The sequence below is a fragment of the Lissotriton vulgaris genome, chromosome 6 (genome assembly GCF_964263255.1).
Source record: "Lissotriton vulgaris chromosome 6, aLisVul1.2, whole genome shotgun sequence".
NCBI lineage: Eukaryota > Metazoa > Chordata > Amphibia > Caudata > Salamandridae > Lissotriton > Lissotriton vulgaris.
In genome coordinates, this window is record NC_141694.1 from 1,752,418,251 (window position 1) to 1,752,435,650 (window position 17,400).

General features: G+C 43.4%; 1 protein-coding gene across 2 annotated transcripts in view; it reads left to right on the top strand.

The window, feature by feature from the left end:
- LOC147709416 (xanthine dehydrogenase/oxidase-like) overlaps positions 1 to 17,400 on the top strand; it is a 736,168-nt gene that overhangs the window by 672,635 nt on the left and 46,133 nt on the right. For both annotated transcript variants that reach the window (XR_015296692.1, XM_086927985.1), the window contains exon 32: positions 219 to 333. Coding sequence is in view for 1 of the 2 variants with exons in the window: in XM_086927985.1 (XP_086784111.1) it covers positions 219 to 333 (115 nt within the window). In the remaining variant the exon portion in view is untranslated. The remainder of the gene's footprint in view (positions 1 to 218; positions 334 to 17,400) is intronic.

Genomic DNA, 17,400 nt, shown 5'->3' on the forward strand with positions numbered 1-17,400 from the left:
CGCCATCACAACATCACTGAAAATGTCGTTGTGATGGCGATAGGAGCTTGTAAATGTGCCCCATTGTTTACTAATCAACACTGCTATGACCAGGAACCTGTGTAGCAGTGTCCTAAAAACATTTCTATGCTTGCATACATAGCAGCTGCTTTTAATCTTTTGACAAATGGATACATTAAGGTGGACTTGTGTTCTTTCTTTCCATTTCTGTTGTTAAGGTTGTCTAATTATGGATTCAACGTTGAAACTAAGACAGGAACAGCGTACAACTACTTCACCTATGGAGTCGCGTGCTCTGAGGTTGAGATTGACTGCCTGACAGGGGACCACAAGGTATGGAGGGATAAAATGTTCGGAGTTTGAAGCTTAAGGTCCTTATTTACATGGAACCAAAGACACTTTGTGTTTTTTTTATTTTAGGCAATTGTTGAATGATAAAAAAATTATACATTATCCAATGTGACTGTTTTCAAGAAATTATCATCAAACAATTATAGTTGTCTAGAATTGTTACAGGTGACAGTCTACATTTATGAACAATGTTGCATGTTTTCTTTTTTCATTTGCAATCTTTTAACAATAAAAAAACCCAATGTGTATAGTTTATTTCTTGCCTGGTTGTTAGCGCTGAATATTTCAAAATTTGGCATTTGCGTCTTTTGTGAGAATATGTGGCCTTTTTAGAATTTTTCTTGCTCTCAATAAAAAGCAAAAATAATGTCCAGGCACTGATGTGGTCTAACGCTCTAGAAGGGAGCAGTTGGTATTCAGTTCAAAATATTTGAAGCAGAAGGTGCTGCTCAATCCATGACTCCACTGAAAACTGAGATTTCAAAGAAGGAGAGCAAAACATAAACAGTTTGAAAAAATAATCCTAATTGGAGACAAGTGATCAGAGATAAATTGAAGGACAGACAGGCTGAGAGGGACCTGAAGCTTCATCTAACCAGACTTGTAGAAAAGAAAAGAGCTGAGGCAGAAAAAGCCTTAGCGTATAAGAGAGAGACTGAGGCAGAAAGAGCCCTGGTTAAAGAAGAAGGCTGATGCAGAGAACCTTTGAGGAAAGAAACGTTATTGGCTAAGAACTGAGTCTAAAGGTGCTGGACCTGAAGGCCAAACAGCTTTCAGAGTCCAGCAGAAATGGTAGTAGCCATTTTTCAAAGTAGATCTAGGAGTCCACATACCTAGAGACCTGGTGCACAGCTTTGAGGTGGGGATGATATTGGTAGGTGGTTTGCAGCCTATGAGGTAGCCCTTAGAATACATAGGGTCCCAGAGGAGTTTCGGGGGTGCCAATCTGTGGAATTGCATGCCAGATGTTGGTAGGAATAGCTAGTTGTCTATAGAGGTAGCTGACCACATATCCTAAGGAGCCCTTATCACCCAATGTTGGCTATCCTCAGAGGACTAACACTTAAGGTTTAAGGACAGTCAAAGACTTTCAAGCCAGTCATGGGAAGATTTTCTGGACCCCTCCAGTAAGGCACTGAATGATTGGGTGAAGGACAGCCAAGTGAGTAGTTGTGGAGCTGTATGATCTAATTATGAGAGAGCTCATGCTCAGGAACTGTTTCAACACTGGATTGGCTGCCAAATTTCTGACCCCAGGGAGCTTGCAAAGGAAGCAGACCTCTGGGTTAGTACCAGAGAGTCTGGGAAGGTACCTGGGAGCGATCATGAGTTTGGCGGTGTTCCGGTTCCTCCGAACAGAGTGAAGAGAAGGTACACAGTGAAGCAGGCAGATCCCAGTATAATGTGATGGAAAAGGAGCCCATGCCCCTTCTAAGAATAGGAGGGGATGTTCTTGTGGGCAGAGGCCCAGGGCACCCAATTTAACAACCCTGGTCTGTTCCAAGAGACCATCCACTGGTGGAAGCTCCACAGTGTCAGCAGAGCTGGAATGGGTACTGAGTCCCAGGGTGGAAGGACTCACCCCTGTCACCTGTTCAGCATCAGGGTACGGGCCCTGGGTTGAAAAGCTGGTCTCAGGATACCACCCAAGAACTCGGTGGAGGTAGAGTGGAAGCAGGGTGCCTAACACCAGGGGTGGTTGCCTCCCATTCCGAGAAACCTCAGAGGTCAAAGAAATCCCAGGAGCCCATAAGGAACTATTTGCCAGCCCCAAGGCTGGAAGAGGGGCCTGCCCAATATTCCCTCTTTGAGTTTCCACTTAGCAGTGGTTGGTCCTCTTGAGTCTTGACCTTGACAGCTGTCTGTGGCCTCAGTTGGTTGCTGTCCTTATGAGCTGAGTTTTCCTTGGGTTGGGGACAGAAGTGAGAGGAGGGCTTCCCCAGGGGTAACTCATGTGGTACAGGAGAGAGCTCCAACTAAGTTAAGAGATAAGTAGAACTCACAAGGGCCCCTGCACACCAGGACCTTCCTCCATGTTCTATTGCCTGAGCAGGGAAGCCCATCAAGGTATTGATTAGTCTACCATGGCCTTTGGCTGAAGGGTGGTCATGTTGGGCTGCAGGGTAATCCCCAAACGTTTGACTTCATCTTCCTGTTTTCTGAACCCATTTTTGTTGGCTTTTAGGACTCTGGGCACTTTACCACTGCTAACAAGTGCTTAATTGATTGTGCTCTCTCCTTTACACATGGTATAATTGGGTTACACCCAATTGACATTTTTAATTTACTTATAAGTCCCTAGTAAAGTAGTACTTTAAGTACCTAAGGCCTGTAAATTAAATGGTACTAGTGGGCCTTGCAGCACTTATTGTGCCATCTACTTATGTATCTCTGTAAATATGTCTCAGGCCTGCCATGGTGGCCTGTATGTGCAGTTATAAACTGTCATTTCAACTGGGCAAAATAAACCTTTTGCCAGGACTCAACTGTCTTTTTAATACATATATGTCACCCCTAGGGTATCCCTAAATAGCCCAGAGGGCAGAGTGCAGTGCATCTTAAAAAAGCGGACATGTACTTTTAGCTTTTACATGGACTGATAGTGAAACACTCTTAAAATTGATTTTCAATACTGCAAGTCCTATCTCTTCTATAGGATATCATTGAGTAACCTTATTACATTTACTAAGTGATAACTTTCAATTAGGAACAGATAGAATGTTGAGTGGGGTGTCTAGAGAATTGCAATTTAAAATTCTCTTTAATGGTAAAGTTGGATTTTAAGTCACAATCTTGAAAATGCCACTTTTAGAAAGTTGGCTTTTTTTAATCCCACCGATTTGGTGGCTGCAGCCTATATCACATGAATCGGTGTAACTGGCAGTTGGTCTTTGTGTACAGCTCCCAGACTGTGAGAAAAATGGCGAATGGTTGTTGGAAGGATGAGCCATCTCTAACTTGATTAGTGGGGGTGGCTGTCTACTAGCACACTTGTATATCACAGATCCACTGCCTGAGCACTCACAAAAGATTTGACACCAGTCTTTTGTGCGCCAGGGCAGGAGGGCAGGAATTCAAAACACCTAAGGGGGTAGAAACCTCCAGAACCATCTCCTACTTAAAAGTAAGCACCTAGTATAAGTATTTGACTCTAAGACTCAACTCGTCAGTACACCTGTGGACCAGTGAAAGACTCAGAAAGACTGCTGTGCTGCCCTGCTAGAAGGACTGCTACTCTGCTGCTTGGCCCTGCATTTTGAACCCATGACAATCAGAGTGACTCTAAGGGCCAGTAAGGTGGTCACCTAATCAGAGCCTCAGGGACAGAAATGGCTCCAACCATTCTGAACCCAGCACTTGGACTCTGCCTTCTGTGAGTCTTTCCCCTCTAAGTGCTGTCCCCCTGTGCTGGACCCTTGGAAGTGGGCCTGAGGTGCTCTGCCAGCCGTGCTGTCTTTTCTTGGGTGGACCAGACAAAGGATAACGCAGTTCCTCGCAACCCTGCATCTGAACTGCAGCAGCGAGATGCATCCCCAGCACAGAACCTGCAGCTCCATGGAACCCCAGCGATGCTATGCATCACTGATGCAGACCTCTCATCGCAACCCCGCAGTTCCTCAGAATCACCACTGCATGATGCAGGACCTTGCAGCCTCCACTGCATGGCTCATCCTCCATGCAGGACCTCGCAACGCTCCTCAACCTGGATTTAATGTACTATATTCAGTGGACCTAGTTTGGTTCCTGTATCCGGCCAGCGCGCCATCGCAGTCTTCCTGAACTGGTAAGTTTGTCCCAGATGACCACAGTTGGCGATTTTTGCTACTAAGCATTGTTTTTACCTAAAAATTAGAAACTGCATATCTCTGGGTCTACTGATTGGACTCTTGTTCTTTTTGACTCAAACAATGTATTCAATTGTACTCTATTTTTCTAAAATGGTGTAGAATGTTTCTTGTGTTGTGTTTTAACTTTATAACTGTTTGATGTCCTGCAGAAATACTTTACACATTGCCTCTAAGCTAAATTTGACTGCTTTGTGCCAAGATACCAGAGGGTTAAGCTCTGTGTCTCTGCCCCAGTGAGCCAATTTCACCAGAAATTTCACTACCTTTGTGACCTCTGTAGGATTAACTAGTACTGTCAACAGCCGCCCACAGCACTGCTTCAACAAGCCTTCCAGCAATTTTGTGGTTGAGGCCATGGATACCACAGACAATGTGGGCAGATTGGAGAACATGCAACCAGTCCTCTGCCCCTCCAGTTGCTGCAGCTGCAATGCTGCTGTATTGTGTCCTTTTCAACACACAGCCACCCTGTTGGCGGTCGGATTTATCATTTTCTTCTAGGATGGCAAATAATCACTTCAGAAAAGTTGGTCCAGCAAATTGTCCATTGGGGCTAAGCACTCCTATTTATCTCCTTTCTACCGGACCTTCCACCACCCTCAGAATGGCTGATGGAGGACCACCTGTCCTTGTGAATTCTACTCCTGCTACTTTCTGGGGCTGAAGAAGAACTGAGACCTTTGTCCTATTTTCGATCATCACCCTTTCAATGCCTTTCTGTGGGAGGACAAATTCAAGACACCCATTCTCGCCCAGGTCTTGTCTGCCCTCAACCTTGGAGACTGGATGGTAGGGTTTGAACTTCAGGATGCTTATATCTACACCCCCGTCCTGTAGGACCACAGGTGCTTTATGCAGTTCACAGTGGGACAAGAGCATTTTCTTTATGCTGTGCTTCTCTTTAGCCTCACCAGTGCCCTTTGGCTGTTCACTAAAAGGATGGCTGTGGTCACAGTGAAAGTGGGCAGAGCAACAAGGGGATCTCTCTCCTGTCAGGTTTAGATGTCAGAGGATACTGCAAAGGGCCTGCAGTGGTTGCTGCTGGACTGATGTTGGGGCAGCTGTAGGCCCCTCTCCTTAGTCCATTCAGAGCTAACAGTGGTGGCAGATGCATCCCTTCTGTGTTGGAAAGGCCATCTGGAAGAGTTGGAAGTCAGTGGCATCTGGTCTCTGGCGGAGGACCGGCTCCACATTAACCTACTGGAGTTGCAGGCATTCACTTAACATTCAAAGTCTTCCTGCCCACCATCAGATAGAAACTGGTAGAGGTGCTCCCAGACAAAACAGGACACATCATGGTGAGGTGAGATTGTGGACCCTGTGTCAGGGGAGCTGGGCTTATGGAAGGTGCTGGATCACATGGGGGATTTTTCTAGTGGCGCACACCCTGATGGGATAGTTAAATGCCAGGATGGACTAACTCAGCCACTGACACCTAGTGGACCACAAATGGTAGTTGCATCCACTGGTAGTTCAGGCTATCTTCCATGAATGGGGAGACTCCTGGCTCAACCCCCAATAACGCACAATATCAGCAATTTTGTGCACTGGAGTTCCTGAGACGGCTTTCTCTCGGAAACACGTTCTGCCTAGAGTGACACCTGTGACCCCTGTATGTCTTCATGCTGGTACCTCTTATTATTAATTGAAAGTATAAGTACCCACCTCATGTAATAATGACAGTACTTGTCGGAATGCACCACTAAAGTTACTGAATTAACCTGAGCTTAATCCTTGGTAGTTATGGCACAGAGAAGAGAGGCATAACTTAGATGCAATATGTATTTAGGCAGTACTAAAACAGTGATAAAGTTGAAAAACATTCCATTAAAATTGCTAAAATGAGTTAGAAAAATAGAGTGAAATGTATTTAACATAATGATAAAAATCCAAAAACAGGACCCAGAGATACAATTTTTTAAAAAAAGTTTTAGATAGAAATATCATCAAGAAGCACAAAGTGCCAATGATAGTAAATGGTCGTGATAGAACAAGACGTAGGTGCAATTTGACACTGACCTCAACGGAGTGTGGGTCGGTTATACTAGCCAGGTTTGTCCTAGTCAAATGTTTTACCTTCTGACTTTACTTCTTTAAGTCCCAATCTTCTAAAGCTCCCCAGGACCTCAGAGGAGGCATGTAAATACTCACAAGGTCACCAGCAGAGGCCTACAGCAGGTTCCTATCCAAGGCAGTTGCCACTGGTCAGCTGTAGAGATGCAGTAAGGGCCTCATGTACCATGTTGTATCCCTGTAGCTTGAGCAATAGGTTGTCCTTGCGACCCTGGAGTCCACTTCCTTGTCTTGGATACACAAGGGAGAAGGTCCAGTCCTTCAGGTCTCTTCTCAGGTCACAGCCCTCTTCTATACTTCCTTAGTTTCAGCAGTGTTCTGAAGTGGGTGCCTGGAGATGAAACATTTATGCCTGGCACTAGCTAATGGATGGGAATGACACTTGGTCACATCCTAACCAATGTTCCTTTGGCCAACCCTACCACTTTTGGTATTTTCAACATTTCAAAAGACTTCGGCCACACCCAACTTGTGCTCTGGGGGTTTGGGGTGCGTTCTCTAAGGGTTTGGGGTGTGTATAGGAAGTGTACTATAGTAGTCCCAGTCTCTTCCCACAGGTAAGACACTTCTAGGCAGTTCCTGTACCTCCAGCAGACTCAGAGACAGAAGTCTGGTAGGGCAAATCTCAGCTGCCAGCAACTAGACATGGATGGATACATACAAATTATGTTGCCATTCTGTTGTCACCTGAAAACCCCCAGCAGACCTGTTAAGTTGATCTTTACACTCCAATAGGATCTGACACTGTGATGCCAACAAGAGTCTCATTGTGATGGATGCTGGTCTGCCTGTATGGACAAAAGAATACACTCTAAGAGGATCTGACACTGTGATGCCAACAAGAGTCTCACTGTGATGGATGCTGGTCTGCCTGTATGGACATATGAATGGTGCAGTTCTGGGTGTTTATTTATTTGTATATAACATTTTCTATAGCGCGAAAATGACCTGTGTGGGTATCAGAGCGTGTTACATTAAGGGTTGTGCGAAATACGTAGGTGACAAGAGAAACAGTCACAAATATAAGAAAGGTGCAAACAAAGAACATTAACAGGTTGATAAGGTTGACCTCAATAGGAAGTCGTTACAAAGAAGTGCCAGCAAGGGATTTTGCTTCAAAGAATTAATCACAGATGACAGACTTCCTATATATATATATATATATGCTCCACTCGCACCAGCCTGTCGCACTCAGAGGCAGGTGCCTGCCAGTCGGGGGCGCACCCGACGTCAATGACTGCTCCAACAATCCCTCCCCGCAATCCACGGGAAACAGGAGGCAGCACTCCAAAGGCAGGTTACACAAAGTTCATTTAATATCTCACAAAGCGCTTTCGGCACTCGGCCTTCGTCAGTAATATGCTGAATGGTAATGAACATGTGTTTCTGAGATGCCTAAATCCAGTAACCCCGACCTTTTACTATCTACCCAAGATACATAAGGATCCGGTGAATCCCCCCGGGAGGCCTATTGTAGCCTCTCAGGGCAGCTTGACTGAAAATGTGTCTATATATGTGGACTCTTTTCTTTCTCCCCATGTTGTCAATTTGAAATCCTATCTTAAGGATACAAAACATTTCTTGAACTGTATTGAAAAGATGGTTTGGCTGGATGGGTACACTATGATGGTCATCGACATTGCCAGCTTGTACACGTGCATTGAGCATGAAGAAGGGCTACAAGCTATTTCCTGGTTTCTGGAAAGTAGGCCAGTGAAATATTACGAACATAATAAAATGTTGATTGAATTTCTAAGATTTTGCCTCGAGAATAACATCTTCCTTTTTGGAACGAACCTCTATAAACAGCTAACAGGCGTGGCGATGGGCACTTGCTCGGCCCCTAGCTTCGCGAATTTATTCGTGGGGCATTGGGAAGAGCGGGTGGCTTGGTCCAATACCAACAGCAAATGGAACGAACTGGTGAGATGTTGGTATCGTTATATAGACGGCCTGTTCATCATCATCGAAGGATCAGTGGAGTTAGCTGAAGAATATCTGGAGGTACTCAATAACAATGAGAATAACTTGAAATTCACAGGAGAAATCAGCCAAAGGGAAGTGAATTACTTAGATCTGACTGTTTTCATTGAAGGAGGTAATCTGCATACCAAACTTTTTCGAAAGGCCACCGCAGGGAATTCTACACTATATGCAACCAGCGGGCATCCTAAGAGTTTGGTCAATAGTATACCCTATGGTGAGCTTTTAAGGATAAGGAGAAACAATACTAAGGACAATGAGTTCAAAAAAGCAGCCGGCAATTGCATACAAAGGTTCAAAGCAAGAGGATACAATGCCACTACATTGAAACAAGCACGGAACAAAGTTGAGAACCTTGATAGGAGCAAGTTGCTGGAAGACAAAACTCATGAAAAGGATAACAATTCCGAGACGGGGCAATTCCGACTAATAACTACATATTCAAGGAATTCTGGAGATATTAAACGCATCTTGCGTAAACATTGGAATATTCTGCTGACGGATAATGTTATCAAGCAAGATCTGCCCTCCCATCCTTTGATCACATTCAGAAAAGCAAGAGCACTAAAGGACTATTTGGTCCATAGTCACCATGATGAATTGAAACCCAAACCCAAAATTGAACCTATGAAAGGTTTCTTTCCCTGCGGACGATGCAAGGCGTGCAAGGGAAGTAAACGTGTAACTCAGTACAGCATTCCAGGTGTAAAGGAGCCTAAGAGAATCTCAAAATTCCTCACATGTACCACGCCTTACGTGGTGTACTGTCTCACATGTCCTTGTGGCAGAAGGTATGTGGGCAGTACAACCAATCCGGTGAAACTAAGGATATTAGAACACCAGAGAGCGATCCAGAATGCAGATGTCAGTTATCCTGTTGCGAGACATTTCGATAAAGAGCATGCACGCAACAGAGAATTGCTCACTTTCTTCTGCTTGGACTCTGTCCCTGTGAGTGTCAGGGGTGGTGACAGACTCTTAAAGTTAAGGAGGTTGGAATCACGGTATATTATAGACTTGTTGAGTAAAATGCCAACTGGATTGAACATGCATGAGGATCTAGCTGTACACCTGGGATGATTTGATTCGAATTGACAGGAACATTGCTTCACGTTCTTTATTTGTTTCCTATCAGAATGATGAATGAATTTCTATGGAATTTTTTCCATTAGGGTTGTGATACGTTGCAGGCATTATGATGAATTTATGCCCATCCTGGGCCTTATAACATAAAGAGGAATATGGGACTATAGTTTGTGTTAATATTGTAGCCATATGGCGCTTGGGATCAATTTCGATTTCCAATCTTATTTTAACACTATTTATTGCACCCACTCGGAATGGACAGACGCCGTCTGTTATTGCACTTGCCCATTCAGGGCGTGATTCTATGATTTACACTGTCGCATTGTGTGCTTTCTTTAATTCGATATACACTGATGTATTACTGGCAGCATTACACATTGCGATTATAATCACTCTAAGATGGCGACCGCCACTTTTTCAATTCAATTTGATTTGTTATGGTAGTCCTATCTTTATGTTTACTACCCGAGCAACGCGGGTGTTTAAATACAAGTTGATGTTTGTGGCCAGCGTCTCATTACTGACGAAGGCCGAGTGCCGAAAGCGCTTTGTGAGATATTAAATGAACTTTGTGTAACCTGCCTTTGGAGTGCTGCCTCCTGTTTCCCGTGGATTGCGGGGAGGGATTGTTGGAGCAGTCATATATATATATATATATATATATATATATATATATATATATATATATGTCTGCTCCAATTCAATTGGTGTCTGTAACATTAATTATACAACTACTTGAGTAGATGGTAAAGACTTTAAAGACATGAAAAGAAAGCAACACGGGAGAGTTATCGTATCAAAGAGTATTTTCTTTTATATAACTTTTTGGCCAAAAATTCATAGGGTACATATATCAGCAATGAGAATTAATCATCACTCATTCAAATGAACAAGAAAATATGAACTTATTCCTATAGTTCATTTGTACAAAAAAGCCCCAATCAATGCAAATAAATGACAAATGACTCTGGGTGCCTGGAGATGAAACATTTATGCCTGTCACTAGCTTATGGATGGGAATGCCACTTGGCCACATCCTAACCAATGTTCCTTTGGCCAACCCTACCACTTTTGGTATTTTCAACATTTCAAAAGACTTCGGACACACCCAACTTGTGCTCTGGGGGTTTGGGGTGCGTTCTCTAAGGGTTTGGGGTGTGTGTATAGGGAGTGTACTATAGTAGTCCCAGTCTCTTCCCACTGGTAAGACACTTCTAGGCAGTTCCTGTACCTCAAGCAGACTCAGAGACAGAAGTCTGGTAGGGCAAAGCTCAGCTGCCAGCAACTAGACATGGATGGATACATCCAAATTATGTTGCCATTCTGTTTCCTTCCTTTGAAGTGCACCTCTAATGTCACATGAAAAACTCCAGCAGACCTGTTAAGTTGATCTTTACACTCTAATAGGATCTGACACTGTGATGCCAACAAGAGTCTCACTGTGATGAATGCTGGTCTGCCTGTATGGACAAAAGAATACACTCTAATAGGATCTGACACTGTGATGCCAACAAGAGTCTAACTGTGATGGATGCTGGTCTGCCTGTATGGACAAAAGAATGGTGCGGGTCTGGGTGTTTATTTATTTATATATAACATTTTATATATTGCGAAAATAACCTGTGCTGGTATCAGAGCGTGTTACAATAAGGGTTGTGCGAAATACGTAGGTGACAAGAGAAACAGTCACAAATATGAGAAAGGTGCAAACAAAGAACATTAACAGGTTGATAAGTTTGACCTCAATAGGAAGTCGTCACATAGAAGTGCCAGCAAAGGATTTTGCTTCAAAGAATTAATCACAGATTACAGACTAACTATTTATATATATGTCTGTTCCAATTCAATTGGTGTCTGTAACTTTAACTATACAACTACTTGAGTAGATCATAAAGACTTTAAAGACATGAAAAGAAAGCAACATGGGAGAGTTATTGTATCGAAGAGCATTTTCTTTTATATAAATCTTTGGACAAAAATTCATAGGGTACATATATCAACAATGAGAATGAATCATCACTCATTCAAATGAACAAGAAAATATGAATTTATTCCTATAGTTCATTTGTACAAATAATCCCCATCCAATGCAAATAAAGGACAAATGACTCTTATTTATCTAAAATAAAGAGCACTTGTGTAATTAAAAGCAGGTGAGGTAATGGGCTTTGTTGTCGACGTTTTGGTCTTATGTGGTATAACTCTTTCAGACTATCTTCAGGACAAAAAATTTGTTTGTAGCTGTGACCCACTAAAAAGACATAATATAAGCTATTATCGATATGTCTCTACAATTCTTTAGAACATTTCATAGAACCCGTGTGCAGATTTAAACCAACATGTCTCTATTATTTTAGTTCATATTGTATAACATTTCATAAACAGTCAAGATATGTACTGCAAAATTATTTAACTGTCTGACCTTGGAATTGGTTAAATCTTGTTTCAACAAATCCTATTATCTCAGACAGAAATTCTGACTTGTTCGCTTACTTTTTCAAAGACTTTTTTTTAAAAAGATCAATCCTTTGCGATTTCAGAATTGATGCAGAATGTCTTGTGATAGTGGTCTTGATAATCTAAAGCGAAAGAACTATTTGTCAAAACATTCAGCCGCTAAAAAACGACAGTATTAGCTTCTTTTTGTGTGACACACATTTACTAGAATAATCTGTGTGTATCAAATCAGAAGACGCTTTGGATAGTCCTTGGTTTAACGAGCAGTCTTTTTCAATAAGGTAATTTACCTTTGTTATTCTGGCCAATCTGTAAAAGTTCAAATTAATATTCTTATTTGAAACTACATAATAAGGTTGTGTTTTTAAGCATTAATAAGGTTTCATATGTAGATGCCTATGGCAACGTGTGTTGTAAACACGGGGGCCGCTAGGCTGCCAGCGAGTTATATCCGGCATCAATATTCAATGTGTCTGGATAGATTTAAAACTGTTTGCATTTTATAACAAATGTGTTATCCCAGACCTTTAACTAGGTTATTGCCAAGTTTGATCAAAAAATGCCTGGAAAAAACCATTTGTATGTCTTTAAAGTCTTTGAAAAAGTAAGCGAACAAGTCGGAATTTCTGTATGAGATAATAGGATTTGTTGAAACAAGATTTAACCAATTCCAAGGTCGGACAGTTAAATAATTTTGCAGTACATATCTTGACTGTTTATGAAATGTTATACAATATAAACTAAACCAATAGAGACATGTTGGTTTAAATCTGCACACGGGTTCTATGAAATGTTCTAAAAAATTGTAGAGACATATAGATAATAGTTTATATCATGTCTTTTTAGGGGGTCACAGCTACAAACGAATTTTTTGTCCTGAAGATGCTCTGAAAGAGTTATACCACATAAGACCGAAATATCGACAACAAAGCCCATTACCTCACCTGCTTTTCATTACACAAGTGATCTTTATTTTAGATAAATAATAGTCATTTGTCCTTTATTTGCATTGGTTGGAGCTTTTTTGTACAAATAAACTATGGGAATAAGTTCATATTTTCTTGTTCATTTGAATGAGTGATGATTAATTCTCATTGTTGATATATGTACCCTATGAATTTTTGTCCACAAATGTATATAAAAGAAAATACTCTTTGATACGATAACTCTCCTGTGTTGCTTTCTTTTCATGTCTTTAAAGTCTTTATCATTTACTCAAGTAGTTGTATAATTAATGTTACAGACACCAATTGAATTGGAACAGACACATATATATATATATATATATATATATATATATATATATATATATATATATATATATATATATATATATATATATATATATATATATATATATATATATATATATATATATATATATATATATATATATATATATTTATATGTATATATATATAGGTAGTCTGTCATCTGTGATTAATTCTTTGAAGACAAATCCCTTGCTGGCACTTCTTTGTAACAATTTAACCTGCCCAAGCCCGCAAGGGTATATTGGGTTTCCCACCCTCTTTTCCTTTAATAGGAAGTCAGCAATACAGTGGTCATGATCAACAAATGAGTCATAGTCATCGATAAGATCATGAAATCAACAGGACCCGTCTTAGGGCAAAAATGTGTTCATCAGGAGGTTTTTCATTTCTCTTTTGAGGAAGGCAGTAGACGGAATCAAACAGGCTGAGAATTACAGAATTTTGTGGCGATACCTGAAAAGGCTCTTTAAAAGTTTTCTTTTTACGGAAAATCTGTGGTTGCAGTTGCAGGGACCTGGTATTTTATGATGTTCTTCATCCGCCCGAAAGTTCTAGTTTTGGTGCCAATTACCTTGAGGTATTGAAATGTAAGGCTATATGAGTCATGCACGCAATTTCGAATTGTATTTTTGCCTCATAAGGGAGCCCATTCAAGGATTCTTCGTCCGGGGAGATGTACTTATTAATTATTGTTTCAATGACAAATTGGGAGCTGAGTTCAGGGAGGGCCTTAGAGGGACCATCTTGTATCTAGGCAAGCCAATGAGTGTAGCACTTCCATAATCCAGTTTGGGTAAGAGGAAGGCTTAGACTGCAGCTTTAAAGTCATCCTGGGAAAGGAAGGGTTTTAGTTTCCTTAAAATGCTCATCCGATAATTTGCTCCTTTCGTGGCAGCATTGATGTAAAAATGTAAATTGATACTTGTATAGCGCACTACTCACCTGCAAGGGTCTCAAGGCGCTTGTACGAATACCGCTGTGGAACCCATCCTGGCTTTCCCTGTGAGGCGTCCACTCCTGGGCACCCCCAAGGTGGAGGCCAGGCATCCTTTTTTTTAAAAAAATCTTTTTATTAGCAGAGTAGATAAGAACGTTACATCGTGATCGACATAATCATACATCTCGTAATGTGGTACGTTCATTTATCCATAGCAAGTATCACAAAAACAGTTTGACATTTTTTGTTTTGTTGCCATACATCCCAATTATGTACAGTCCGAACTCCCCCTCCGCTACCCTCCCTCTCCCCGCACTCAGATAATCACATTCAGTATGTATTTTACATGGCTACAATTAGCACGACTGAAACACAGTTCTTGTCTCACCACGTGCCGTTTGGGGACCATGCACAGTGTGATAATTCTATTAGCTTCTATCTGTGCACCTAGGTCCATTGTTCCCAACGGGGTGTGTAATGGTGTCAACCATAGGGGGGTGTACTAGTGCCTGGCATATCGCTCTATGTCTTAAGTAGTGGACGATTCTGAGTCCGACACAGGGTCCCCACCTGCCTCGAAAGCCCCAAGCATAGTATTCCAATCAAGGGATGTTAGGTTCTTCCTGAGTCCCCTACGCTCCTCGCACTGCAGTGTCTCCCCCTCTGCTTTCCCCCAGCGCAGTACCTCTGCTCTCCACACCTCTGGGTTTGGTGGTCTGGCCGACTTCCAGCGCATTGTTATTGTGCGTTTCGCAAGTAGCAGGGCTGGATCTGTAAATCGGGTGGACACACTTTTTTTGCGCTCCGTAGGTCCAAGCCTCAGTACAGAATAAGCCAGAGTGGCATATGGCTTGGAAGGGGCCAGTTTAATCAGGGTCTCGTGTACCGTATTCCAGTAGCAACCTAGTTTCGGGCAGTCCCACAACATATGTGCCAGTCGCGCATTTGCCGCGCCGCAGCGGGGGCAACTATCAGGTGTGTTGGGAAACATTGCGTGCAGGCGATGTGGTGTTAGGTACGCCCTGTGCAGGACCATGAGTTGGATGAATTTGAATTTCGGGTTCCTTGACACTTTTTTGGGAAATTTGAGGATACGCTCCCATTCCTTATCCCTGAACGACCTCCCCACATCTTCCTCCCATTTGGTTCTCAGCGGCTGCAGCGAAACCGCCCTTCCGGCTCTTATACTACTTGTGAGCCATTTCATTAAGTGGCTGCCCGTTCCCATGAGGTACTGCATCGTCAGCAGCGGGTTCGTGGGAGGCTCCTCCCCAGTCGGCGCCCATGTCCTAGCTATGTATCTCCGCACCCGGGCATGCAGGAGGAATGTTCCTCCCGGGGTATGGTGAGTTTCCCGAAAGTCCTCAAATGACATAACTTGGCCATCTGCAAATAGATTCCCCATTTGTGTGACCCCCGCTTCATGCCACGTACTGAGTGTTAGGTTTGATAGCAATCCCGTCCCCAGTGGGATTCCCAGCAGTGGTATCGTGGGGCATATGAGGACGCAGGGGACGTGTATTTCACCGCCTTCCTCCAATAGGAAATCGCGAGTCGAAGTAGGGGAGGCGTGTGCCCTGGAACCTCCGACCCAGGTAGCAACATGGTGTGGACGATCCCCTTTGACCAGTCCGTCTCTGACATGCCAATTTCATGTAGATTGCGGCCTGCCAGCCAGTAGGCCAGCCATTGCAGTTGGCAGGCATAGTTGTATGCCCGAAGGTCCGGGACACCCATGCCGCCTGTAGCTGTGGTAAGTTGCAATTTGGACAGGCTAATGCGTCTCCGTCCCGACCCCCATATCAGCTCCGTCAATATTGTGTTTAATTTCTGGAACATAGTAGCTGGAATCACGAACGGCAGTCCCGTAAAGTAGTAAAGTAGACAAGGCAGAACCACCATCTTGGAGATGGCTATTCTGCCCGCCACCGACAATGGTAGGGCATTCCAAAATTTAATCTGCGATTTCAGTGTTGCAGTCGCCCTACCCAGGTTACCTTCAATCATATCCCCGGCTCCTCTGTATACTTGTATCCCCAGGTATCGGAAGGGTGTCTCCGCTACCTGGAAAGTGTGTGGTGTGAATGACAGTGGGTCATTTGCTCCCGTAGCGCCAAAGCGGAACCTATATGATTTAGGTTCACTAATAGTGAGGCCGGACAATGTTCGGAATTCCTTAAAAATACTAGGGATAGGGTCCAGGTCACCTCTCGAATCCCGTAAATACAGAATAATATCGTCCGCATATGCCGATACCACATGTACTATTCCGTTTCTCTGTATGCCCCGGTGACATGCCAATTTCCGAAGTTTACAGGGCAATGGCTCAAGTGCCAGGATAAATAGGAGCGGGGACAGCGGGCATCCCTGCCTGGTTCCTTTCGCTATGTCCAGGTGTTCCGAAATGCGCCTATTTGTACGTACCCGGGCCGTCGGATGGGTGTACAACAGTTTGACCCAGGCAACATACTCTGGTGGTATTCCAAATTTCGCAAACGTTGCGAACATGAAGTCCCACCTGAGGGAGTCGAATGCTTGTTTTAAATCTAGGGAAATGCACTCCTCTTCCCTCTCATGTGGTCGGTCACATAGCATGAGTTGGCTGAGCCGTCGCAGATTCATAGCTGTACTTCTGCCCGGTACAAAACCGCACTGGTCATTGTGTATGAGTTGTGGGATATATTGAGCTAGTCTCGTCGCCAAGATCTTACTTAATATTTTAAAGTCCGTATTTAGTAAGGACAGGGGTCTGTAGTTGGCCAGATGCACTCCATCCCTGCCCGGCTTCAGTAGCGAAACTATCAAAGCTTGTAGGGACGTCTGCGGCAGAGTGTGGGTATGTAGTGCTTCTTGGTATACTACATGTAGACGTGGGGCAAGTAGGTCAATATAGGTCCTGTAGAACTCGGCTGGGAGGCCGTCCGTTCCGGGGGTTTTATTCCGCGGGAGCGCGCGAATAGCCTGTCGTACCTCAGCAATTGTAAGAGGACGTGCCAGCTCCTCTCTCTGTCTGTCCTCTAGGTGCGGTAAATCAAGTCCTGGTATGAACTCCTCAAATGCTGTTTCTGAGAGAGTTTGGTGTGGGCCGTACAGCGTTTCATAATAGTCCCTGAAGGCGGTGTTAATGTTTGTTTGTGTCGTGGCTTGAGACCCCATGTGATCAGTAACCTCCAGTTTAGGCATGTGTGTCGGGACATCTCGCACTATACGGGCCAGAAAGGGCCATGATCTGTCTGCCTGTGTGTGCTGCTTGCATGTGTATTCTCTGTAATCCAGCACACGTAATTCCTCTAGGAGTTCAGCGTGCCGTATGTGCGCCTCCTGTAGTGGCGTAAAAGGTAAGTTCGTGCTTGCAGCTTCATTTTCCAACATGGCCAGATGGCCCTCCACC